At 33.4% G+C, this 27,747-nt stretch overlaps 2 protein-coding genes across 2 annotated transcripts; both read right to left on the bottom strand.

Moving 5' to 3' along the window:
• Positions 1 to 12,680: 12,680 nt before the first annotated feature.
• On the bottom strand, positions 12,681 to 19,673 carry LOC140435136 (uncharacterized). The gene is made up of 2 exons (XM_072523869.1): positions 19,546 to 19,673; positions 12,681 to 13,671 (listed from the first exon to the last, which is right to left on the bottom strand). Exons 1-2 carry the CDS (start codon positions 19,558 to 19,560, stop codon positions 12,778 to 12,780), a joined length of 909 nt encoding a protein of 302 aa, XP_072379970.1. The 5' UTR covers positions 19,561 to 19,673; the 3' UTR covers positions 12,681 to 12,777.
• Positions 19,674 to 26,999: 7,326 nt separating this feature from the next.
• LOC140433969 (uncharacterized) lies at positions 27,000 to 27,533 on the bottom strand. Its single transcript, XM_072521940.1, has one exon. The coding sequence runs from the start codon at positions 27,531 to 27,533 to the stop codon at positions 27,000 to 27,002; it is 534 nt and encodes a 177-aa protein (XP_072378041.1).
• Positions 27,534 to 27,747: the final 214 nt, after the last annotated feature.

Raw genomic sequence — 27,747 nt, 5'->3', positions numbered from 1 at the left:
TGATTTAATATGTTGATGTATACTATTTATGGTTTCGGTAGGAGTTTTATTGGTTGGCGTGTGTCTACCTCTTTGATCAGCTTTTATTAAACCTCCTGGCTCAATTTTTTTCAACATATTTACTACTACTAAATTAGATATACAAAGTGCGTTTACAAACATAACCTTGCACACCTTCAATAGCTGATTGTTCACTGTAAAATGGTAGTGTAGTGTATTATTTTTAGATTTGGTACAATTTAGATCTTTTTTTCTTGATCGAAGAGTAGGTTGGATGTCGATACATGAGAAGATACATTGCTTTTTAAAATCTGAAACGTTTGTCTCAGTCCAGTATGAGTTGAAAATAAATTTTTTGTCTTTCGTATTCTGGCTATCTTTCAGAGCATTTCATGCGACACATGCAAGGAGGCTTTAACATTTTTGCAGGCATGTCTTTGCCTCATTTACTGAGATACTCTTTACCACCAGCTATTTTTCATTTGCGAACATTACAGGCCCAATTTTGATCACTTACTATACGTTTTTTACCTTTTTGTTTGCACTTAGTTATATTTTGTACATTTCTTTTAACACTTTTCTCTTCTTCTAATATAACTTCATTATGTTCATTGAAATTGCCTACATCACTGCTTAGGGATAAATCGTCCTAAAGAAGATTTTTTTATTGTCCCACTAATCGCTAATCGTAGGAGTAATAATAGCTTTCTCTTTTACCTTTGTTTTCGCTGGTTTACTTATACGTCTCATATCATTGTCGACCGATTCTGAGCTTTCATCACTTAGAGGATCATAGATTTTATCAATATCCAGCTAACAAATCAGCTAAAAGAAGGACTTGAATCGTGTTTTATTATAATTTATGAAAATATTTTAATTCAAAAATAATGTTAAAAAATGAAAAATTTAGACATGACTTTAAATTATTATGTTTAATTTCAAATCAAGAGCTGCCATTCGTTTCTCGTAAAGTGTAGCACAAAACTGTATTGAGTTATGGCATACTAGAATAAATAAAACACACTGGAAAAATTAAAAATTAAATTTGAAATTAGTACAAAATGAATAACTTTTACAGTGAACAAGTCTGGAATTTAAATATTATGTATTATAATTCGAAACTGCTGAAATAATTGTATTTTGTCATATCTCCATTATTAAAAAATTCTTCAAACATTTTGGACATTAACTCAACCGTCTCTCTGGTTATTAAATTTATTAGATACTGTTTTCTGTTGTTAATAATAAAAATAATATTCATCTAAACACATTTTTGAACGTTATTTTTTTATTTAGATTTAGTGCAATTCTGTTATCTGTGATGGCAACAATGCATTGTTTCACGAACCATTGTCTCCAGTCTGAACCAGAGATATGTAAGAGAGGCTCTCTTATATATCTCTGGTCTGAACACTGGTTTACATTGGGCAAAAAAGTGTACCATTTATATATGACGGGAAGTGTAGAAGGGTACATAACACTATGTCCGGCTGGTAAATGACGATGCACACATATAGTAGAGGTAAACAACACCAAGTCCACATGGTGTTGTTTACCTCTGACTGGAAGTGTTTATTAAAAAGTCGGTAACTTGCCGTAAAATTGTCTCTGGACATAGTATGGTTTACCTATGTGTAGAGCCAGAAAAGTTATATTCAAAACTGCAATAATCTAAATTTCGATAAAAATGGACATAGTGTCCTTTACCTCCGAGGTACACATTTATATTTTTTAATTTTATTACCTAAGCCTACTTATTTAAATTTACAGGACGTAATATAGGATATCCAGAAATTCTCCTGGCAAACGAAGGCTGGAGATTGCTCAGATAATTTTAAGACAATTTAACTCAATTCACCTAGTTCGAAAACGCTTTCTAAGGGAGCTAGAGCTCTTTGAAAATGGCGCCTTGTAATTAGTTTTTTTTTAATATCTCCAGAACGCTTCTAGTTACAAAAACGAAAACTGGTGCAAGTATTTACCATCCAAAATTAAATAGATTCTATTAATTTCAAATTTCTAGTACCGGTCATAGGCGTCCGTTTTGGGTAGGTCAAAGGTTATTTTAATGCATAATTTTTGTCTTTAAATTTTAAGCATACTTTATACTAGATTATTACATTTTGAGGTTTTTATTACTATAAGGGACTCTTACTTTAAGTCAGTAAGATACACCATTTTCTAGAAAAATCGATTTCAAAATTTTTAGTTTTTTCGTCATGAAAGTTAAATTCATATTTACCTTAATTAATGTTATAAATTATCTTTTATTTCAATAAATGCAGCGAACAATTCGTAAAAAAAAGTTTGAAAACGGAAGCAAAACATCAAATTGAAACAAAATTTTATTTAAAGGGTTTTAAAAACAAAGTATTTATTACTATGAAACAAAACTAACACAAAAGAACAAGTATCAACAGTAGATGGTTACAAAATATGCTCGATGTGATGATCATTATTCTCTATGCATAAATTTGCTTTTTAGCTTAGAGAATGCCGAATTCTTACACAAATTCCAAGTTATTTCTAAATTCGTTGCGAGCATCTTGTATTCTTACTTAGCCAGAGTTTTGCACGATTTTGTATCGGAACGGAATAAACAAAACGATTTTATGTATAATTAAATACAATATTCGCAAGGATTAGAATCAGGCGACTTTGCTGGCCAAGCAACTGGACCGCCTCTTCCAATCCAGTAAACTTCCAACCCTGGTTATTATCAAGAAAGTCTCTTATATTCCTGCTAAAGTGGACCGGACAGCTGTCATGTAGAAACCATAAGTTTTGCTAAATATTTAAAGGCATACTATCTAATGAATAAGGTAAAACGTTTTGCAGGAAATGTAAGCAATCAGGCCCACAGGCACAAGTAGATAATCGTTAACTACTCACATCCAGAAGTTTATGCTAAACCTATGCTGATGCTTAAATTCTCGAACAACGTGGGGATTGTCACCAACATACGAAATATATTGTGTATTATGCACATTAAAACTTTAATTTTTTGTGAATAAAGCTTGGTCGAAAACAAAATGTACCTGAAAAAATTTATCATTTTGATTTTCTGATTTTGTAACCATCTAACAAATTCTTTACAAGCAGCAACATATCCTTGTAGCAGTACTTGTGCCTTTGTAAAATAAAAACGATATAAATTTTGTAGTGTAAGATATGTTCTACCAACGATTTTAAAATTATTAGATACGTGGCAGATAGTCTTCTTCTTCTTATAGTGCCGTGCACCGAGAGTGCGTTGGCAAATTATCTTAAGGCCAGACGTCTGTCTTTTACGGCAAGCAAAAGATCGTCAGTGTTATTTATGCCTGTCCAGTTCTTTATGTTTCATAGCTACGACATTTGTTTGCGACCTACTTCTCTCTTGCCTTCAATCTTTCCCTGGATGATTAGTTGAGGGATTGCGTATTTTTTTCCTCTCAGAATATGGCCGAGGTATCCAGTTTTTCGTACCTTGATCAAATTGAGTAGTTCTCTCTCAGTATTTGCCTTTCTTAAGACTTCTTCACTTCTCACCTTATCTGTCCATGGTATGCGGAACATTCTTTGCAACGCATTTCGAAGGCCTCCAACTTATTAATGGAAACAACTCTTAACGACTGAGATGGAGGGACGGTGTGGACGAGGACGCAAGGAAAATCGGCGCGGCAAATTGGCAACGGTTGGCGATGAACAGAAACGACTGGCGAAATAGACTGGGGAAGGTCAAGGCTCAACTAGAGCTGTAGCACCACTGATGATGATAACTCTTAACGTCCATGTTTTCATGCCGTATAACAATAGGGACCATACATAGCATTTAACCATCCTATAGCGGAGATTAAAGAAAATATTGCGCTAACATAGTAGTGGTTTAAATTTGATAAAAGGTTGTCTTGCTTGTTCGGTACGGCATTTTGTTTCTTGTTGAGAATCTCATTGGTCATTCATCATCATTCCCAAGTATTTAAATGTTTTCACGTGATCGATTGGAGCATTATATACTTGCAGTTGTATTCTTAAAAGTGCGTTTTTCCTTATTGGTACGCATTTAGTTTTTCCAGCATTTATCTTCAAGCCATATATTTTTCCTCCGGTGTTTATTTTATTTAACATAAACTGCATATCATGTTCGTTGTCTGTTATTATCGCGGTGTCGTCGGAATGTTTACCCGTCTACCTTTATTCCACACTTAGAGCCTTCCAGTGCCTCTGCAAAAATGTTCTCCACATAGGCATTGACGAACATAAAAGACAAAATACACCCCTGTCGCACCCCTCTTAAAACTTCAAATACTCCTGTGTTGGTTGGTTTGTTCAGTCTTACTCGTGCTTTTTGATTCCAACAGAGATTCTAGATAACTCTTATATCTTTCTCGTCAATGTTAGAATTGTGTAGGATTTTTATCATTGCGTCATGTTTTATGGTGTCAAACGCTTTTTCGAAGAATCGAGGAATGTTATGACTATATCATTTCGTTGATCCATGCAGTTTTGTACAACCGTATTCAAGCAGAAAGCTGCTTCACGTGTACCCAGTCTGCTCTTGGAACCAAATTGTGTCTCACCGCTTAGATCTTCCAGCTTTCTAAACATTCTTGTGTGAAGGATGCGAAGAAACACCTTAAGCAAATGGCTCATTAAACTTATCAGTCTGTGGTCTTTGCATTTTGTCGCTCTTTGTGATTTAGGGATCATTATAAAGGTTGAATAAAGCCAATCCGTTGGAAGGTGGCCAGTGTTATATATGGCATTAAAAATTGTTACCAGCATGTCGATGTTTTCATCTTCCAACAGTTTTATGGCTTCCGTAGGTAGTAATTCTATCCGGTCCAGGGGTCTTGCCTAGTTTTGCTACTTTTGTAGCCTACTACGGTCTATTATTCGCAAAGAGAGACGAAGTATAGTTTGCCCAGATTTTAGCTAGTTCTTTCTGGGTATGAACGTAGTTTCCTTGATCATTCCTCAGACGAGTCTCATGGTGTTTCTTGTTTATACTCGAAATTTTTTTGATCTTTTTATGTAGTCCAAAACTGTCTCCCTTTTCTTGTAGTGATTCCAATTAGAGAGATAGTATATGAACGGTAATTTCTGGATTTTCCTCAACTTCTATTAACACAACATCTTTATGTGCTACTGTTACATAATCATGCCGTCGTCTATTACCGACCACAATTTTAACAATGAAAAATGTAGGTTATATTTTTGTTGACAGGTCAAAGCCAACTAGTGCAAAAAATATTAATTTACCTTTCATTACTAAAAAACGAAAAATTTTCAAATCGATTTTTCTGGATAACTGTGTATCCCATCAACTAGTGAAAGTGCTTTTTAGTACTAGAATACCTGAAAATGTAATAATCTAGTATCAAGAATGCTGAAAATGTAAAGACAAAAAAGTTATGCCTTAAAATAACCCCTTCTCAAAACTGACGCCTGTGATTGGTACTAGAAATTAGCAAATTTTGAAATCGATTCAGCTCTGTAGGATAAATAATTGTGCAAGTTTGCGTTTTTCTAAATACAAGCGTTCTGAAGGTATTTAAAAAAATCTAATTACCAGACGCCATCTTCAAAGAGCTCTAGCTCCCTTAAGAAGCATTTTCGAACTAGATGAATTGAGTTATATTGTCTAAAAATTATCTGAGGAATCTCCGATATTCGTTTGTCGGGAGAGTTTCTGGACACCCTGTATATTAATATACATTTAAATATCTGGTTATTATTTTGCAAAAATAATTGTATTCAAATTGAAAGGTAAAGGACAATTTAGTTCAATTAGCTTTTTATACATTATTTTGATACTTTGTCTTTACTGTGTACACTCCAATATAAGGTGCTGTAGATCTTCCATTCTACCACAGGATTAATATAGGTTATCAGTGATGTCTATCCTGTGTTTGTATGCAGAAGTGAGTGATTTGATCTTATTCTGTTTATTGTTTTTATAAATAACCTATTTGACCCATATTTAAACCATTGGAAATTAATGGTTGGCAATTTCCAAAATTTATGTCGGTTGTACTTTGGTTGTATAAATGTTGCCAACTTTGTTTGCAATTGTTTTTACTGACAGTATCTACGTCTGTTACTGGTAGAAGTAAGTTGTTTATATTATGTTTAAAGCTGCAGATTTAGCAAATTTCTCGACTTCCTAATTTTTTAATATATCAAAGTGTCTTCTTACCCAACAAATAATTCTCTTCAACTCTTAATTTCTATCTCAATCTGGTTTAGGTTTTTTGTGGTTTGGATAGAAGTGAGTGTGTCCATAAAACGTCGCAAACTAGAATACCTGGGCCATATAATGCGCAATGAACAACGATACAACCTACTTCCGACCATACTTCAAGGTAAAGTGCATGGGAAAAGAGGTCCAGGACGAAAAAGAATATCCTGGCTGCATAACCTGCGAAAATGGTTTAACTTGACCACTACCGGACTTTTCAGGGCAGCAGTCAACAAAGTCAGAATAGCCATGTTAGTGTCCAACATCCGTAACGGATAGGCACCATAAGAAGAAGAAGAGTGTGTTCACAATGCTTCTAAAGTCGGTGAAAATGATATAATTGTCCATACCAATAGAGGCTATATATTTTAACGCAAGTATTAAAGCTGATAGTTTGGCAGTATAGATTAAAGCTTTATTGGGCAATCAAAAAGATGTTATGTAATCAGAATTCCAATGATATGTTGCACAACTCGTTTTATTTTGAATTTTGAAGCCGTCAGTAAAAATATATATGAACTATAGGCCACTAATCTTTTTGTTGAAAATACTTCCTGGAAGAATTGAATCGGTGTAATATGTTTTTGTCACCTTGGAAAAGAGAGTCTTAGGAAGTTGAGTGTAAATTTGTGATATTTTATTTGTGTAGAATTGGTCTTTATACCTTGTCAATTTCCTGTAACTTTTAACATACATATATGGGAGTATTTTTGTTACACCAATATTTGTGGCTTAAATCCAATATATTTAAGTTAGGAATATTTTTTAAATAACTTTTTTGAGATAGCTCTAGAAACTGTCTGCGTAGTGTAATATAGCTCTTTAGCTAACATTTTAATCATAGTAATAGGAGTAAATTTTAGGTAACCAAGACACAGCCTCAAACATTTATTCTTTTGGGTTTTAATTTTAAAAAGATCCTAAACATTTAAAAAAATACTAAACATTAAAAAAACATGTAAAAGATACAAAAGGCATTTGATTGTGTAAGCTGGATAAATCTGATGTCCATTTTTATAGAAATGGGCACACCAATTCACCTGTTGACACTCATTAAAAATCTGTACCAGTCCAATGTAGCAACAGTACGACTAGATCAGAAGTTTTTAAACCAATTCAAGACCGGAAGAGGTGTTAGACAAGGATGAGTGTTGTCATCTGACTTATTTAACATTTATGGTGAACATGTCATGAGGATGGCTTTAGATGGATGGGCCGGTGGAGTAACAGTGGCTGTCAGGAACATCTCCAATTTAAGATTTGTTGATGACACTACACTTATAGCAGCAAATGAGTAAAAAATATTTAATCACCTGCGAAGAGGTGAGTACGAAAGCCATAAAGTTGGTCTAAAAATCAATAAAGCTAAGACAACAGTAATGGTGGTCGACAGATTCCACACTATTTAACTGACTTACATAATGTCAGAAAAAACCTAACAAGAAGCACGTGTTCAAGTCGAGCAAAGAAACATGTTGCTCTTTAAGTATTAAAATCGTCAACCATTGTCATCAACCTAGGGACGCATTTAATTTAAATTTAAATATGTAAAACCATATATTGATGTCTCCGCTACAATTTTAGTGTTAGCGTCAAGTACAAAAAGAAGGCAATGAGGATGATCTGAGCTAGATCGAAAACGTTTTTCTTCTTCATGTACCATGACCTTTCAGAACGTTGGTTACCATCATAGGTGGTAATGCCACCCTTAATAGCATGCTTGTATCAACACCATACCAATCTCGCAAGTTTTTCAACCATGAGGTTCTTTTTCGTCCTAGACTGCGTTTGTCTGCTATTTTTCCTTGCATGATATTTTGTAGCAACCTATATTTGAGATCTCTCAGTACATGTTTGAAATACTCCAATTTTCTCTGCTTGATCCTTTTTATGATCTCAGTAGTCTTGCTGAGACGTTCTAGTATTGTGGAGTTTCGAATCTTCTCCACCCAGGAAACTTTTAAAATTCTTCTGTAGCACCACATTTCGAAAGCCTCAAGGCGATTTAGATCGATTTTATCCACAGTCCAGGACTCGACACCATAAAGTAAGACCAACAACACGTAGCAGCGAAGTAGGCGGATCCTCAATTCCAGTTTTAGATCTCTGTTACATAACACCTTGGACATCCTTCTAAAAGCCGCTCTAGACTGCTCTATCCTAGATCTAATTTCGCCGTGACTTTCTGCATTACAATTTAATTACTGTCCAAGGTAAACGATTTTATCAACTTGCTTAAGTTTGGTATTATTTACATATATAGACGGTTTTATATGCTGTTGTTTACTTAGTACGAGTATTTTGGTTTTCTGTATGTTCAGATTCAGACTTGCTCCCGAAAATGTTATGTATCTATAAATTTTGAACAACACTTTTAACAAGTTTTAAATTAAATGTTTTTATACCAATATACAAATTTTGAAGTTTATTACTTCTGTATAAGTAAATTTTCTTGCGAGATCGATACCCTACTTGTATTTAGTAATTTGTTGTATAATCGCTGTTTTTAATGTGTCCAAATTTTCAGTGAGTTGATTTATAAAGTTTTTTAAAGGGTCCTGTAATAATGTTGTTGTTATTCATTCTTTAAACCCATGTTTGTTTTTTGAAAAAAGCAATTATAACACCACTTAACATGATGCTATGTTTACATGGTTCACGGTGCAACTAAAACAAAAGAAAAACACTCAAACATATTATGCTTGAAAGAAGTTAAATCAATTTAATGCTTTCTGACAAAAAAAAGTTATTTTTTTTGCGTTGCATAAATTAATATAAAATGATAACGGTTTTCCGTCACCCAAATAATTACCCATGCGTGAAATATGGAAACTTATTTCCATAGAAAAGTTAATTCAGCAAACTTTGAACGGTTAGCTTTGCAATTTGTTTATGGTCATTGCAAAAGTCAAAACCATAAGAAACTGTAAACACTTAACATCAAATGGTACAGTCGTTAAAATCATCGGTATAGGTAGGATAAATTTTTTCCTTTGTATTTTTCTTTGGTGATCGTTGCACAGTCGAAGTTGATTTATGTTACGTAGCATTATGAAAACTGATCTTAGTTTACTGTCAGCAAGCATCTTGCAATTTCTGCTCCAGGATGCATCCAGCACCTCTCTCGTTCAAGCTTTAGAGACAAGATATGGCCAGCATCATCTGAAGCAGGTTTTCCAAAATCAGCTAAAATTTCGATACCAAAACAATAACGAAAGCTTGCAGTGTATGGATATTAAAAGATTATATTATTTAGATTTGATTAATATTAGGCACTCAAAGGAGTTTCTGGAACAAATTGATATACAGGCATTCATAGATGGACTAGTAGAGGATATTAAAATGCAACAAGCTGACTGATTATAATACCACAAAACACTAGATGAAGCACTAATCTTAGCCCAGGTATATAAAGTAGCGAAAACCATTTTCAGACCTATCCCAAACTTAAAAAAATATGATTTCGAGAAAATGAAGAAGTCACAACTGTAGATAACCAACAATCTATTGTATCCCAGATTCTGAGATAAAATCGTAAAATCAAAACATAAGATGTTTGAATTGCGAAAGAATAAGTCATTTGCAAAATAATTGCAGAAGCCAATCCCAGAGAAGGACAGAGAATGAGGTCAGAAGGTCGCCCAGATGGACATTTAGAAGTTTCTCATATAGTCCTAGAGATTAGATAGATAGTAGTAGATATTATGTCTCCAAGAAATCGATTTCCTACAAGTGACAACAGAAGTAAAAGAGATATTCTGGAATCTGAAGTTCATATTTGAGGGAGCAACTTGCGATTAGTAAAAATGAAATAGAAAAGTTAAAAAATAGGTTCAAAGTCAATTTCATCTTGAATAAAAACAGAATGTAACCAAAGAAGTAAGTTTCCGGAAAACGACAGTTATACAGGAAGAAGATAATAATTAGAATTTTCTGGAAAACCTTAAAAAGAGTCAACAGGAAATACTGAGTTAAAAATCATACTACATTCAATAGAACTTATTTCGCAAAAAATTACCAAATACAGTAAAACTATAAAGGCGTCTGGGCTCAACTGGAATCTGTGAATCTTTCCAATAGTCTATTATATCGAAAGTCCCGATGGAGTACGTACAGTTAAACAAGTGGTACTACCAGAATCGTACATTAAAAAATGTTGCAAGAACTTGAAAACAGCCTTTCTGAAGGACATTTTGAAGTTAAAAGAACACTGGCCAAAGTTCGAGACAGATTTTACTGGATCAATTGTCGCTGAGATGTAGAAGATTGGTGTAAGAAATGCGATTTATGTAATGGTAGAAAAGGCCTTGCAACAAGAATTCGTGGTTAAATGGCACAATGTCTTTCAGAAGAGCCTTTTAAACGACTTGCACTAAATATTCAAGGTCCACTTTCGATAACAGGAAGAGGATTCTTCTTCTTATTGTGCCGTCTTCTAACGAAGGTTGGCGGTCACTTCTTTAAACGCTTCCCTCCCTTTTGCAACGTGGAATATCTGTTAAACACTGATGTTAGTCCAATCTCTGATATTGCTCAGCCTTCTTTTGTCTAACGCCTTTTCTTCCCTTTACTCTTACTTGCATGATGACGTGCAGAAGAGAGTATTTATCGTTTTAAAGTATGTGGCTCAGATACGATGTTTTTCTTATTTTAATTGTGTTAATAAGTTTTCTGCCATGTCCAACTCCTCCTAACACTTCTTCGTTTGAGACTTTTGCAGTCCAAGAAATTTTTAGAATACGCGTATATAGTCACATTTCGAATGCCTCTATTTTTTTACGTATTGGGCTTTCAGAGTCCAAGCTTCTACCCCAAATAGCAATTGTGACCATACATAAAAATCGACGAACCTCGATCTGAAAACCATACTTAATTTCTTATTTGTAAACAGTGACTTGTACTTTATAAATCCTTTTTGAGCTATTTCAATTGTGACCTTTATCTCCTTATTTAGATCTAACTGTGAGTTTAAAATTGCTCTTTGGTATTTATACTTGTCGACTACCTTTGATAGTTTACTCTCCAATGGCAGATATGTCATGTTGCCAACAGGGCTTTTTGAGATCACCATATATTTGGTTTTATCTATATTTATTGTTAGTCCCATCTTTTTGCTTTCTCTGTTAATGATTTCTATAAGAATTTGTAAATCTTCTATATCTTCTGCCATGATTGATTCTGCGCAATGAATTATTTTTCAAAAAAGCTTGAAATTGTACCTCTTTCTAATTAAGTAGCAAATACAGTAGCAGAAGTATTCATAACAAAAGTCGTATTGACATAGAGTTCCTTTAGAGTTACATTCTGATGAAGGGCGAAATTTTGAATGGAGATGGTCGACACACATAATAGACCTGTTTGTCAATACCTTTCAATGTTTCTTGCTGATAATTAAAAAGATTGGGATACTTTAAATTCTCATTTTCTGTTAGCCCATAGAAGTTGTCTCCCTGCCAAGAAGGATGTTCATCCCTGACGTACAGTTAAACAGGTATCTCGTGAAATTAAAAAGTCACCGCGCAGAAACAAATTTGAAAGTGGGGGTCCAGCAAAGCCAATCGTACAATAAATGTTATGCAGTGAGGTGTTGGATATGTTATATATATATTATGTAGTATGATTATACAATCCACACGTAAAAAAGACTGTCCGAAACTTCAACGAAACTGGAAAGGCTCGTACACTATCCTGCAGAAAATAAACGATCTAATCTACCTCATTTAGTTTTCAACTAAAAATAAACCCAAGGTAGTTCATACCGAGAGACTAGCTCAATGCTATGGAACTGATCCACCCTGTTGGCTTCAATTGGTTCGAGATAGACAAGTTGTTATTCAAGGTGATTAACTATAAAGGAGGAAGCAATGTTACAGCAGTTCCATGGGGTTCATTCCACATAGAAAAAGTTTATTGATAAAAAAGAAGAAGTATTAAAGAATTTAAGATAACTAGAAATAATAACGAAAATTCCTGAAATGTCTAGTAAATTCTGAAACGTCAGAAAATAATATATAAAAAAATATTGTTGACAGTTTGTAAAAGTAATAATACTGGTATTTTCTGTTTTAAAGTTTATAGTTCTCATTCTGTTAAAGCATTGTAAACAAGTTGGTGTTAAAATAAAGTTATTTTGAAAAAAGTGTAACAGTATATAAAATTTACAAACAAAATATTGAATTTTCTATAAATGAAATAAATTTCAGTAGCAAAAATAAAGTTTTCTTTAAAAGTTCATTTATCTTTACATTATTAATGATCCCAAACCTATTGCTATGTTTAGAAATGGTAACGAAAACTTATTTTAAACCATTATCTTGATGGAATCAGGTAAAGTGCGGTTAAAGAAGAGATAGTAAGTTAATGGAGTGGTGTATGGTTATAAGGAGAAAGTATTAAATACACGTCAGTCAGTAAGGGTATTGTGAAAGTGATTATTTTAAAAATTAAATACCAAAGGTTAATTTTATTAGAATTTATTTAAAAATACTAAATGTTTACGTACAAATTTTGTCGAATATCAACAGTATATACATATGTCATCAACGTCAGCAATCTTAGTGTTTCTGGGCATCTTTGTCTGCGTTACGGGCAAAGATGATGTGTTTACCGTATGATCCGAAGCTGTCCTTGTTGTGACCGTGGCTCAAGGGGCATGGGGGAGCTTGTTCACTTGTTAGAAATTCACCTGAGATGATTTGAGAGGATTGGAGACCAGATGAAAGACCGTATTCTTGTCCGTACACTTGTTGGCTGTATACTGGCAAGCTGACTTGTTCAACTACTTGCTGGCGGACAACGGGCTGTTTGTAGATGTTGTGGTGTACGTTGATGAGTTCAGGTACTTTAACAACAAGTGGTTCAGGTACAGTTACAGCTACTTTACGTTGGACAGCAACTGGGTAGGGTTGAGCAACTGGTACTTTGACTACCTCTGGTACTTTGACGTATACGGGTTTCTCAACAGCTACAGGTACAGTTTTGGTGATTGTAACTGGATAAGGTTTTTCTACTGTGTATGGTACCTTTACTCTAACTTGGTATGGAACTTGGTATGGCACTTGGACGGCGTAAGGTTTTTCAACTGCGTATGGTACGTTTACTCTAACTTGTACTGGAAGAGGTTTCTCAACGGCAACTGGGTAGGGTTGGACTACTTTAACAGTTTTGGTGATAGGTACAGCAATGGGTTGTTCGATGGCAACTGGTACTTTATTGATTACGTTGTGGACAGTGTGATGAGCAACTTCTTGTCTCACAACAGGAGCACTGTAGAATTGAGCTGAGTTGGACAAAAGAACGGAGTTGTCTACAAGTGGGGCACTGTATGTTTGTGGCAAGGAATCAAAGTAGTACAAGTTCTCTCCTAGATGACGTTTAGTCTTTTCGGAGGGTTTGGCATCCTTAGCTCCGGGTGCGGCAATAACAGCCAATGCAACGCAAGATAAAATCTGAAATTAAAACATAGCAATATTTAGTGTATCAATTTGATTTGCTTATAATAACGAAATAACTAGTAAAACAAATAATAAATTATGAAGTTATTTTTAAACTCTTCTGAATTACTTGCTTTTTATTACCTAATCGTAGGATAAGATTTAAAACTTGTATATATATAATATATATATATAATATATATATATATATATATATATATATATATATATATATATATATATATATATATATATATATATATATATATATGGAAAAGGATAATGCGAGTGAATAATAAAAGTAAAATGTAATGGCATGTCTCTCAAAACAAAAAACCAAAAAAGATATATCGATGGAAGGCAACAGTATATACGTATTTCTGACTATTGGTCGTCTTCAGTACGGTGCAGCCAAGTTAGAAAAGGAGCATATTAACTTGGGAAAGGATCACTACAGGAGCAATGCGTCCAATTTGTGGCATCAGAGTTAGAAGTCATTTTCCATTTATTTTAAACGTTTCAACCTTTGGCATTCCTTTCGCCAGGTAGCTGTAGCTTCCTCTGTAGTTTTTGTTTTTTGTTGCCCTGAAAACCATTAGGGTCTTCTAACTCTGATGCCACAAATTGGTCGCATTGCTCCTGTAGTGATCCTTTTTGATGTATATATATATATATGCAGGTAGCTGTAGCTTCCTCTGTAGTTTTTGTTTTTTGTTGCCCTGAAAACCATTAGGGTCTTCTAACTCTGATGCCACAAATTGGTCGCATTGCTCCTGTAGTGATCCTTTTTGATGTATATATATATATGCAGGTAGCTGTAGCTTCCTCTGTAGTTTTTGTTTTTTGTTGCCCTGAAAACCATTAGGGTCTTCTAACTCTGATGCCACAAATTGGTCGCATTGCTCCTGTAGTGATCCTTTTTGATGTATATATATATATATATATATATATATATATATATATATATATATATATATATATATATAATTTATTATTATAAATTTTTGGAATAATATTCTAAAAGTGAAAGTAAGGTTAATCTGATATTCAGATACAAACTTAAAAATAAATTCATAGTTTTACACAAATTCGCCATTTTAACATATATGTAGGTGTTTTAAAACATTTAAAAATAAGCATAAAATACTTCCTTTAAAAAAGTTAAACATGCTAGTATCCATTATGCAAATGTAATAGTCTCAAAGCCTAATAAAGTATTGATTTATCATTAGAGATAAATAATAGCTACCTGAGGACCAATAGGAATATATTTATTTCAAATTTTATGATGATTATATTTATTATTTGAAATTATTTATTAACAAATCCATCTAGAACCGTTTTACAAGATGCTATTGACATAAATGCACAGATTAAAACTTGTAAAATGTTACATTTGCCCTGTTTTACTTTATGGAGTCGAAATTTAATTTAAAAAAACGAATAACCTTAAAAAAATTATGAATATTATGCTAACCAAAGTAAACAAAAAAAAAGGTCTTTCAGAGCATAGTGATGAATATTACCCAATAGGGAGCAGAAGTATGGCCAATGACATTAATACGAAATAAAATAAGGACAGTTGAACTTTACTTGGAAAGAGGTCTACAAATTACCAGAGCAGATAGAATAAGACCAAAGTAAATATGGAACAAAATGGAAATAGAATTTCCATTAGGCGTATAGTTAAAATAACATTTTCATATCTTGATTACAAAAAAGGTAAAAAACATAGCCTTGCAGTGGTACAGGCATGTACAAAGAATGTAGAGCACAGGTGGACAAAAAGAAAATTGGACTGAGACCCGCTGGGAAGAAGACGGAAATGAAGATCTGCTGGAGATGGAAAAGATACATGATGGTATGATAGAGACCTCAGGAATGTGACTGGGCAAATAGAGTGCTATGGAGGACGAACACGGCGAACTTATAATGGAAAAAAGTCAAAGAGGAAGAATTGTCTCTTAACTATTAAGGATAACTTACCTACTAATTCTGGAAATCAAATTAAATTAGAGTTAACAAAAATAAAATATGAAACGATTTGTGGGAACTGAATAATTTTGGATCAACTCAGAAATCCCGAGATAAAAGTCGAGCTTACAAATATCATTAAAAATAAAATTACCATAACAGCTACTAACAATAATATTGAACGAGACTGGATTGACTTAAGGGACTCTATATGCAGTGAAACATAGACTAAATTACACATATTTCGATCAGAATGAGAATAAACCCGAATAATATAAATAATTAACTAAAACTGTCAGCAAAAAGAAACCAACTAACACTTACAGACATGGAATAGACCAATCATATTTAAAACTGAGGCGGTAAGAGCTATAGATCAAACGAAATATGGAAAAGTAATGGAATGCGATGAAATGCCGGTTAAATTTTTGACAACTTTCAACCAAAACAACCTGAACGCAATGTTGTAACATATGCGACACCGGTCAGATTTCATTACACTGCTAAAGTCTACGTTTGTGACATTTCCCAAGAAATCTCTGAGATGAATCTGTAAAAATTCTAAAACGTGTAGTAAATATCGATTTATGAGTTTAGTGAGTCACACCATTTAACTATTTTTGCGTATTATCCATTACAAAATACAAACAAAATTAGAGCTTTCCTCGCTTTCATCCTGTTAAAAGTAACCAACCAAAGAATCTATGAAGATCTCAATATCTCAACAGTGAAAAAAGTATACCAGCAAAAGAAATTACAATACATTCGAAAAGTGAACACACACCCCAATCCATTAATTTTTGCAATACCTCAACATCGAGTTATCAGAAGACTAAAGCGACGTTGGCCAACAGATCAGTAACATGGACCCGTGATTCTCTCACTGGAGTTGACTACATCACGCCAGAACCAAGGGACAGGACCTAAACTCATAACATTAACTTATAGAATACATTGTTTCATTCTGATTGTTAATTTATTATTTATAATAAAAAAAAATCCTGTTAAAAGGAGGAAAACGTCATATCTGGGTCATGGGTTTTGTAATAATAAGTGCTGTCTGCTACAGCTTATAGTAGAAGGCATGGTTGAAAGTAGAAAAGGGTTGAGCATAAAGAATAACTCTGGCTGAGAAAAATAGAATGCTTCTACATACCAGAAGCTGCAAACAGAATACATATAGCACAAAACAGAGAAACATACTATATGAGGATCGCCCACCTTCGGTAGAGCACCACCATTATATAGTTAAATAAAACAGATTAAAAACATTACTAAGAGGATATTGGAAAAAAAAGATTAATCTTAAAAAAATCGATGATTATTTGGAAAATTGTACTTCGAAAGTTAACTATTTGATATGACACTTTTATTATATAAATATAAGGTTGAATGCTCGAATAAATGAACTTTGATCAGATAAAAGGCATATATCGAGCACAGTTTAATTAAATCTTGCCCAAGTACTTTCGATCCCTAGATCATCTTCAGGGGCATTTCGTCAATTGTGGCCTATCCGGCAAGAACAAGATGTCATAAACATATAATTGTACATTACACTACACTACAAATAGACAAACAAACACTTTAAAATAATCTAAGGAAGGCTACATTGCTTGAAGAAGTCGGAGACAGAATGGCCATTCTGTCTCCGACTTCTTCAAGCAATGTAGCCTTCCTTAGATTATTTTAAAGTGTTTGTTTGTCTATTTGTAGTGTAGTGTAATGTACAATTATATGTTTATGACATCTTGTTCTTGCCGGATAGGCCACAATTGACGAAATGCCCCTGAAGATGATCTAGGGATCGAAAGTACTTGGGCAAGATTTAATTAAACTGTGCTCGATATATGCCTTTTATCTGATCAAAGTACTTTTATTATATGCTAGACTCTAAGATCCAGTGTAGCAAGAAAGTAAAGATTTACAAACATATTGTATTTTGAAATATTTTAGTAGAACAGAAAGTTTGATTTCTCTGAACCCACCATCAAAAAACGCGAAAAATAACAGATTATATTATTTTGTAAATAACCAAAATATTATCCAAGAATGTTGCTATTTAAAAAAAATAAGATTTAAAGATTAATATTTAAAAGGGGAGACAGTATATCATATTAAAGCTTGCTGGTCCAGGCATCCTCTCACACCTCGTATTATCTCTTTATTTTTTTTTTAATAACTTCCCATTTTTATTTTGTATTTGGATTCTTCTTTTTGTGGTAATTTCAAAAATGTGTTGGCTTGAAGTAATTGGTTTATGAGATAGACAACTTTTCTTTTAACAATATAGTATCTTCCTCACCTTAATTGACTGTAACAAAATAGGTTGTAGCATACCGAATTAAAACTTTTAAATAATTAACCGGACTGTTTGTAGTACCTTCAAAAACCAAGAAACAAAAAACTTCATTTTTTATTAAAGTTTTATCAAAGGTTTTCAATATTTGGACATTCATTTTAATCGGTTAATAGAAAATGATTATTTGTCATAACTTGTAACAGAGTATGTTGATACGTGTGCAACTTGATCTCTGAAATGGTTTACACGTTGCAAGAAAGAACCGGATTAGGTTTATACTAGAAAAATAATAATCGTTCAAGAGCTGCTCCTAGAATTTTTAATGAAACACACCATAAAAGACATGCAACTCTCAAAAAAGAGATGCAAAAGACAAGTATGTGATTAAACTGATGCAGAAATTTAGAGCAACAGGGTCAGTTTGCAATAAAAAACATATCCGACAGGGACTCGTAAATAACGAAGCTAGCCAAGTAGTCGTTTTAGGACAAGTTAACTTACAGACTGAGCAATCAGTCACTGTCAACAATAAGTAGGGCAATCCGTGTTTTACCTTCTACGGTCTTCCGAATCGTCCATAAATTTAAGTTTCATCCATACAAAATTAAATTGGTACAAGAGTTAAATAAACCAAATATTGATCGTCATCTCGAATTTGGCGAATTAATGACACAATGTATCTCAAACAATCTTCACACACAGCATCCTCAAAGGTTAAACCTATGGTGTGGTATGCTAGGTGATAAAATTATCGGACCCTTCCTTATAAATGGTGTATCGCATTTTGAATTATTTACGCAAGTGGTTATTAGTACAATTAGTATTAGAACAATAGTAGAAAATTATGGTAACCTTTTCGAAGATTTGGTTGTATTTCAACATGATGGAGGTCTTCCAGACTTTGCTCTACCTGTGTAACAATTTGTAAACGAAACTTTTCCAACTCCTTTTATAGGTTAAAGAGGACAGATGATGAATTGGCCACCTAGGTCACCGAATTAAATACTAATAGACTCCTTTCTTATTAAGATATTTGAAGACAGAAATGTATGTTACTCAACCAGAATCTCTGGATAAATTACGACAAGAAATAGAGGATGAATGTAAAAATTAAATGCAGATGTGCTAAGCAATGTCAGAGAAAAAATTTAAAATAGATTGTGCTATAGTATGGAAGTGAATGGCAGTAATTTTGAACAATTATTTTAGAAATTTTTGGTAGTGAAATATTCATTCTAAATTTTTGTCAATACAAAGAGGAGAATCAAAATATCAAATAAAAAAATATGGAAGGAATTAAAAAAAAAAGGGACGATAAGTGGGCTTAGAGGGTGAATTATCCAGCAAGTTTAAAAACGAAATAGTGTCTCCCCCTTTAAATATCAATTGAAGGCTGTTGCGCTTTTCCTAAAAATTGGAAGATCAAAAGTTACTTAAGGTAGATAGTTATATCTGAAAAGCACTGTATATTAGGACAAATAAAAGCAATATCGAATAATACTTTCTGCGTTTCAAATAAAATGCTAGTTGGATAAAATTAAAAACTTCGCAAAAATAATAAAGTATTAATTTTTGAAATAAATTGGTAATATAGTTGTTAATTTTACACTTACCAAGAAGGTCTTCATGTTGATCTAGTTGAAGAGAATCTGATCTGAATGATACTAAAATCTTCAAAATCATGCTTTTTATATCATTTTTAGTTATAGAAAAATATTATTGTATAAAAAATATTTGAACCTGTTCCAAAATTAATATGGACCTGCTATTAGATTAGTATTCCAGCATGCGTAATTAATTGGCTTGATTTAATTTATTTCTAGTACGATACCGGATCAAGAAAAGATTATATCGATTATGTATATTTGTAAGCAAAACAGCAGATTAGATGGAAGAGTTCGTATTCTACTAACATTGTATGATTTGCCGAAGGTGTGGTACCATCTGAAGTGTGTCGATATTTTGTTAAGTCTGTGAAAGTACAAAAACATTTTTCGTCCCTAGATTTTTTCATTTTTTTTCTGTTAAATTTAAATTTGTTTTATCGAGCCAAAAAAATTCAAACAAGCGCAAAAACTAGAGTTTTTAAAATATTTACGACAGAACGAAAAAAAAAAGAAAAAATACAGGGTAGTAATACAGTAAAAACTTCCAATAGGGACCACCCTTGAGGAATCAAAAGCTGGTCAGTAAAGAGGAGTGGTCGTTTAATAGAGAACACAGGAAAATTAAAGCAACTGATTTTTATTTTACAATTTCAATTTCAATTTAGTAATTTAAATTGATCAGAAACGTAAATGAACATAATGGCATCGATTTAAGAATAGATTGCATATTTTTTTCACCCACTGTATGGTTAAACTTTTATTAAAAAAAAAAAAATAACAGTTACCAGCTAAAGTCCGTTTGAAGAGGTTTACTCTCCGGACACTGGAACTCACTTAAGCATGGGTGTATGTTACCTGAAGTAAAATTTAATTAAAATATTAAATATCATATAATATTATCAACATCATGTACAATCTTTGGTAACACATTACATTTTAAAGGGTTTTTACCCAAATATTTTGGTGGCTCAGGCATGGTAACCTGTATTTTAACCTGATGATGGAACAGTTGTTCCGAACATTTTATTAAAAGTTTAGAAATATTTGTGTACGTGTCATAATTGTTCTCATGAATACAAAAGTTTTCTTAATTTCTGAGAGTTTCACAGGCTTTAGATAGACTAAATATATTTGACACTGGAAAAACTTCAGGTTCTTCCTCCTCATGTTCAGAGTTACGACTAGTTTCATTTATTTCTGCTAATTCTTCAATACAGTTGTTGCTGGTCAATTCTCCACTCTCTGTTGGCACATCACTATCAATCAAGGCCAATTGTTCTAAATCCACTAATGTGTCTTTGATGGTGGGAAATAGTTGTGCAAGTGGAATATTATTAGGCGAGCGGTTTACCCCTATAAGCAGAGCATCAACCGACTCAAATTCTTTTTGCATTTCTAATGCACCAAACCTTTTTTATTCGATTCTATATATTTTTCCAAAATGAAATGTATTTTTTTTTTAATTGTTACAAGTGGTCCGACAATTTTTATTAACAAATAACTTATACAAAAAAGCAATTTTACCGAATTGTTTTGGAATCAATTTTTTTAGATGTATCTCATCAAAATAAACACTTTTTCTCTCTTGATAATTTTTCGAAAAATGCTTCCTTTTCGAGTTATTTGCATTTTTTTGTTGAAAAAATGCCTTAATTAGTGATTTTTGGGATTTTTTTTCTAAAAAACTACTAAATGAATTGTAATTTTACAAATAGCTTTATAATCTTTAAACCGTCGAGTACAAGTTACAATATTTTGACAAGGATAAATGGTTTCTATTTTGCTAAAAACGTGGACCCAAATATTTCTTTATGCCTTTCGAGAGTATCCCGCTAAGCGTGTACAGCGGTTGAGGTGCTGTAGGCGTTCGAATCTTTATCTAAACTGTATGACCCTCAAAAAAAGATATCATGAATCCATAAATGAATTAAGATATAATATTGCATTAAAAAAAATGCATCTAACGAAAAATTACCACCTTCGAAACCACCATTATTATAACATTACTTAAGAGCAAAGTGGCAAATAAATGAATGGATTCAAGCAAAAAACAATATTATTTCATCTCTTGATCCATTAACCCATCGTTGGACAATGGAAAATAATTGTTTCGATTTTAATTATTTTGAAGGCGAAACTAGTTTAGATATGTTACAAAAGTATTTCTGCTCATGTACCGGAAAATGTACACCAGAGAATTGTAAAAATGTTAAAGACGACTCTATTGAAGACAATGAAATCAGCTTATTAGATGGAAATCCTGTTACTGTTGACGAAAATTTTCAAATTATTGACAATGAAAACGATGTATAATTAATATTATATTTTAATTTTATTATATTTTTCAATGAAAATTAATTATATATTGCTTAATGTATTTTACTGTAATAAAACATTCAATAATATAGTCACCACGTATATTAAAAGAAAAATTACATTATTATAGCATTGTAAAAAATTAATTTTAATTGTTTTAATTATAATATGTATGTCTATATAAAAATAATTAGAAATATTGTTTTTTTTAATAAATTGTACGTAATATTTGTATTGAATTAATTTTTTAAATTTAAACAAATATTTCTACGCGCCGCACGCCTGTATCGCCGCAACCGCTGTACACACTTAGCGGTAGACTGCTCGAAAGGCATATTCGAAATATTTGGGTCCACGTTTTTAGCAAGATAAAAAAAAATTATCCTTGTCAAAATATTCTAACTTGTACTAGACGGTTTAAAGATTATAAAGCTTTAAGCATTAAGGCATTTTTTCAACAAAAAAATGCAAATAACTCGAAAAGGAAGCATTTTTAGAAAAACTTATCAAGAGAAAAAAAGTGTTTATTTAGATGAGATACACCTAAAAAAATTGACTCCGAAGCAGTTCGGTGAAATTGCTTTTTTGTATAAGTTATTTGTTAATAACAATTGCCGGCCCACATGTAAAAATTAAAAAAAATACATTTCATCTTGGAAAAATATATAGAATCGAATAAAAAAAGGTTTGGTGCATTAGAAATGCAAAAAGAATTTTAGTCGGTATATTCTGTTTCTAAGCGTCTTTTGAGGGGTAAACCGCTCGCCTATATCGTTTGCTTAAAAATAATTCACATCTATATTACACGTAAATCCGGCTTTAGAAAAGCCTTTTTTTATTTTTATCGGCGACAACGTACACCAAGCCACTGTAAACCATATTAAGACATTGGTTATGGTAATGTTTTTCTTTATTTCTTAAAGAGGACAACCACTGACCATGTTAGTGGTTAGTGGTTGTCTTCCACAAGTTAGAACTCTAAATAAAATAAATTAAGCTTCTATAAATCATTTTGAAATTCTGAATAATGCCTTGGTCCAAGGGTTGGCAATGTGAGGTAGTATTGGATGAAAGAAAAATAAGTTTAACATTACCAGGATAATATTGGAGTGAGATATAGCGTTAATCAGAAACAATATTACTTTTCTATTCTGAGGGTAGCGGGTGGCACTCCTTTACGATCCCGGTAGAGGATAGGCTACTACAGGGCTTGGTGACCCTGCCCCATGCTAGCCCCTGACATCCCTCCATCTCATTCGAGGGAGTCGAGTCCTTATACCCTTTCCTATCTTTCCCAATTCATCCTCACCTACATCCTTGTCAACTCGCCAACCCGCTCGGCAAGCGTGGTGTTTTAATTGCCATTTTCCCTTCAATATATCCATGTATACATCGAGATTCAAAAATAAAGTACCCCAGGTGGGTAGAGTTTATAACTCAGAATCCCACTCCAATATGGACTGCCTCACGGATTCTGGGGGAGGCAGAAGATCGAAAATACATGACAATAATAAACAAACTAATTCTCAAAAATTTAAATTTGCTACATACAACATTAGAACCATAAGAACGAACGACCATCTAGAGGAATTAGAGCAGGAACTAGGGGCTATTAAATGGGATATTGTAAGCTTATGTGAAACGAGACTTCAAGGAGAGAAAAAGACCACCCTAAAATCTGGGCACACTTTATACCAATATAATTCAGAATAGAACAACGGTCAAGGAGGAGTGGCTTTCATGGTTAACCGAAGAATAGAACACCAGATTGTAAAATACTCAGCAGTGTAGGAAAGAGTGATATATCTTGTATTAGAACTGAATAAACGATATAGCTTACAAATAATACACTGCTATGCTCCCACTTCCGCTGCGGATGACGAGTCAATAGAACAACTCTACGAAGATATAACGCGAGCTAAAGACCTAGAAAAAACACATTATGTTATCATCACCGGAGATTTTAATGCAAAAATAGGGCGGCGAATACCAAGCGACTCAGACTACATAGGAAACTTCGGTCTAGGCAACAGAAACACCAGAGGAGAGACATTAGCAAATTTCATAAGAACCGAAAAATGTTTTGCCTGAACACGTTCTATAAAAAACAAATACAAAGAAAGTGGACATGGCGTAGCCCGAACGGCCAGGTTAAGAATGAAATAGATTTTATCCTTTCCAGTGATAGATCAATATGTAAAAACATCGAGGTGCTGAACAAATTTAATACTGGCAGTGACCATAGACTAGTTCGTGCCGATATACATATTAACGTAAAGAGAGAAAGACGAAAACTATTAACAACAAACCCTTTACCGACGGCAGACATCCTAGCCAGTAATAAAGAGAAATATCAAGAGGAATTAGCACGGAAACTAGTAGCAAATACCTTGGAGCACAAGAATATAGATGAACTAGCTGAGAAAATAACTAAACACATACAAACAGTCACTAAGAAACTTTGTTGCAGAATAAGAAAACAAAAAGAAGCTAAACTAAAACCCGAGACTCTAGAACAGATAGAGAAAAGAAGAAGAACGAACAGAGATATCCCGGACTATAAAGCGCTCAACAGAAGCGTTAAGAAAAATATTTGAAAAGACCTCAGAGCTTATAGAACAAACCAGATTCTTGAAACCATAGAGAACAATAAGAACATGAAAGTACTAAAAACATGTAAATCCGCTGGCAAGAATAAAATCATAAAGATAAAAGACGACCGTGGAACATTGTGCTCGCATAAGGAAGAGATCGTTAGAGAAATCCAAAAATTTTACGAGAAGCTGTATACTTCTACTATTCCGAACCCCGGTATACCAACAAAACATATCTTAAATGTGGGCTCAGAGGATCTCCCTGAAATAATAACATCAGAAATTAGAGCCGCCCTAAAACAAATGAAAAATGGGAAAACACCAGGAGAAGATAAAATTACTTCAGAGATGCTAAAAATGGGAGGCACTGCATAAGAAGAGGCAATGAGAGCATTACTGAATAAATGCCTATTGGAAGGACAAATACCAAAAGCATGGAAAAATGCGAAAGTCATTCTACTCCATAAAAAAGGAGACGCCGCAAATATAGAAAACTACCGACCAATAAGCTTGTTGTCACACCTTTACAAACTACTAACCCGAATAATAACAAATAGATTGACAGCTAAGCTAGATGCATACCAACCGGTGGAGCAAGCAGGCTTTCGTAAGGGTTTTAGCACTATCGATCACTTGCAAACAATCCGGACAGTTATTGAAAAAACAATAGAGTACAACATACCACTACATCTGGCATTTGTCGATTATCACAAAGCATTCGACAGTATCGAGAAATGGGCTTTCTTAACAGCATTGGACGACGCCAGAGTAGATTCAAGATATGCTGCCCTCCTTAAGAATATATACGATGATGCTACTTTTCACGTAAAAATAGATGATGATCTGAAAACTATGAAAATAGACCTTGGCAAAGGCGTGAGACAGGGTGACACCATCTCACCCAAGTTATTTACTTTGGCATTAGAAAATGTCTTCAAAAAACTAAATTGGGTCGAAAAGGGATTAAAAATAGATGGAGTATATCTTAACCATTTGCGTTTCGCAGACGACATAGTACTAATCAGCACAGATATCCATGAACTAAAATCAATGCTACAAGACTTAAATCACAAATCGAATCAAATAGGATTAAAAATGAATCTCGACAAAACAAAGATATTAAGCAACAGCCTAGAAAACATCACGATAGATAACATCAATGTAGAAAAGGTAGAACAATATATATATCTAGGACATGCAATTAAAAACGAAAAGGAAAATCAAACCCTAGAAATTAAAAGAAGGACACAATTATCATGGGCTGCTTTTGGGAAGTTGAGCTTCATTTTAAAAGACAGAAAAATCCCAATACACTTAAAACGAAAAACCTATGACACTTGTATACTACCAGTTGCAACTTATGGATTGGAAACTATGGCAATAACAAGAAAAATGGCAGAACAATTAAGAGTAACTCAACGGGCCATGGAGAGGGCCATGTTAAATATAAGCCTCAGAGACAAAATTCCTAACACCGAAATACGTCGAAGAACTAAAGTAACCGACATCATGGAAAAAATAGCGACATTGAGATGGCAATGGGTAGCACATGTAGCAAGACAAGACACCAACAGATAGTCTCATAAAGTGACATTTTGGAGACCTCAAGAAACAAAAAGAAGCGTGGGAAGACCCAAAAAGATATGGATAGACGATATAATAGCTGTAGCTGGAAAGCAATGGATGAGAATTGCAAAAGATAGGGAAGCGTGGAAACAATTGGAGGAGGCCTATGTCCAACAATGGATGAATGAATGCTGAAGAAGAAGTTTCTGATTTTTTATCTTCGTGTCAAATTTATGAAGTCATCTTGTCATAATGTCGGCTGTAATCCACGCCTTTTTGTTGGACACCCATTTAAGAGGCAAGTTATCGATGTATTCCCCCTTAAAACATCGAGGATTTTTGCTTTTGCCTATTATGAGTAGTAGCATAAAAGCTGGTAGCAGTGGTATAAAAGCTTGTAGCAGGCCATTTCAGGCCCATAGTTTAGTAATTCTCTTTCATCTCCTTCTGTTTCTAGCTTCTTTTCTTAAATTTTCTATCTTATTTTCTTGTAGTTTCTTACGCAAATGTTTTCCATCTTCTCCTCGGTCTGCCTCTTTTTCTCTTATCTTCTGGTATTCTCCATGCTATCTTCTTTATCTCTTAACTATCCTCCATTTCTCTCCACACTGCAATCTTCTAGCCTTGACAAAATCACTTATTCTCCCTTCGCCGAACATTTTATAAATCTCAGCATTTGTTCTTCGCTCCCATCCTATTTCTCTCAACTTTCCTCTATATTCTAAAAATATTTTTTTCCATATTTTAATTTTTTCTGGTAGTTTCTTTGTTAACACCAATATCTCGCACCCATACGTTAGAGTAGGTCGCAGAATAGTTTTATACAGCTGTATTTTTGTATTTCTCGATACCTCTTTCGATTTTATTATTCTTTGCACTGCCTGCATGCATGTTTCCTTTTGCTATTCGTAGATCATTTTCCTTTTCTTTTTCACATTTATTTGTAACCAGAACCAGATACATGAATTCCTTCACCCCTTCAATTTACAGAATTTCTCTCCCTAATAGAATTTCCACATTTAGTTTTCTGCTTTTCTTTTGCCTATTTTTTAGCTCCATGTATTTTGTTTTATTTAAATTTATCTGTAATCCCTCATTTCCTGCGACCTCTAGAAAATTCTTAGCTATTTTTTCTAATTCTGTTCTACTCATAGCCAAAAGTACAACATTATCAGCATATGCTAGACACTGGTGACTCTTATTAAATATTGTTTCCGCTGTATTCATATTATTGTCTCTTCTTTTCATTAATATTAACTGCGCTTGTGTGTTCTGAAGCGTCATATGTACTAGTCTGATTATCTTAGATAGGATTTTGAACTCCTGTAGTGCCTTCATCAGTTTTGATCTTCCTACATTGTCATAAGCACCCTTAAAATCCACAAAGAGAACGTGGGTCGGTATGTCGTATTCATATGCACGAGAGAGAACTTGTTTCAGCATAAATACGTGGCCACTAGTTGATAGATTTTTTCTAAAACCAGCTTGATAGTCGCGCAATATATTTTCTGTGTACATTTATATTTTTCTTTTTAGTATGGTTGCCTGTACTTTGTATGTGACGTCAAGCAGTGCTATTCCTCTATATTTATCACAAGTTGACAGGTCTTGCTTATTATGTATTGGGTATATTATAGACTTACACCACTCTTTAGGTATTATTTCCTCTTCCCAGATATGACATATTAGTTTGTAGATTTTTTCTCTGGGGTAGTCTCCTGTATATTTTAAT

Source organism: Diabrotica undecimpunctata, chromosome 2 (genome assembly GCF_040954645.1).
Source record: "Diabrotica undecimpunctata isolate CICGRU chromosome 2, icDiaUnde3, whole genome shotgun sequence".
NCBI lineage: Eukaryota > Metazoa > Arthropoda > Insecta > Coleoptera > Chrysomelidae > Diabrotica > Diabrotica undecimpunctata.
Note: the sequence above shows the minus strand (reverse complement) of the source record. Positions and strands in the feature narration are given on the sequence as shown.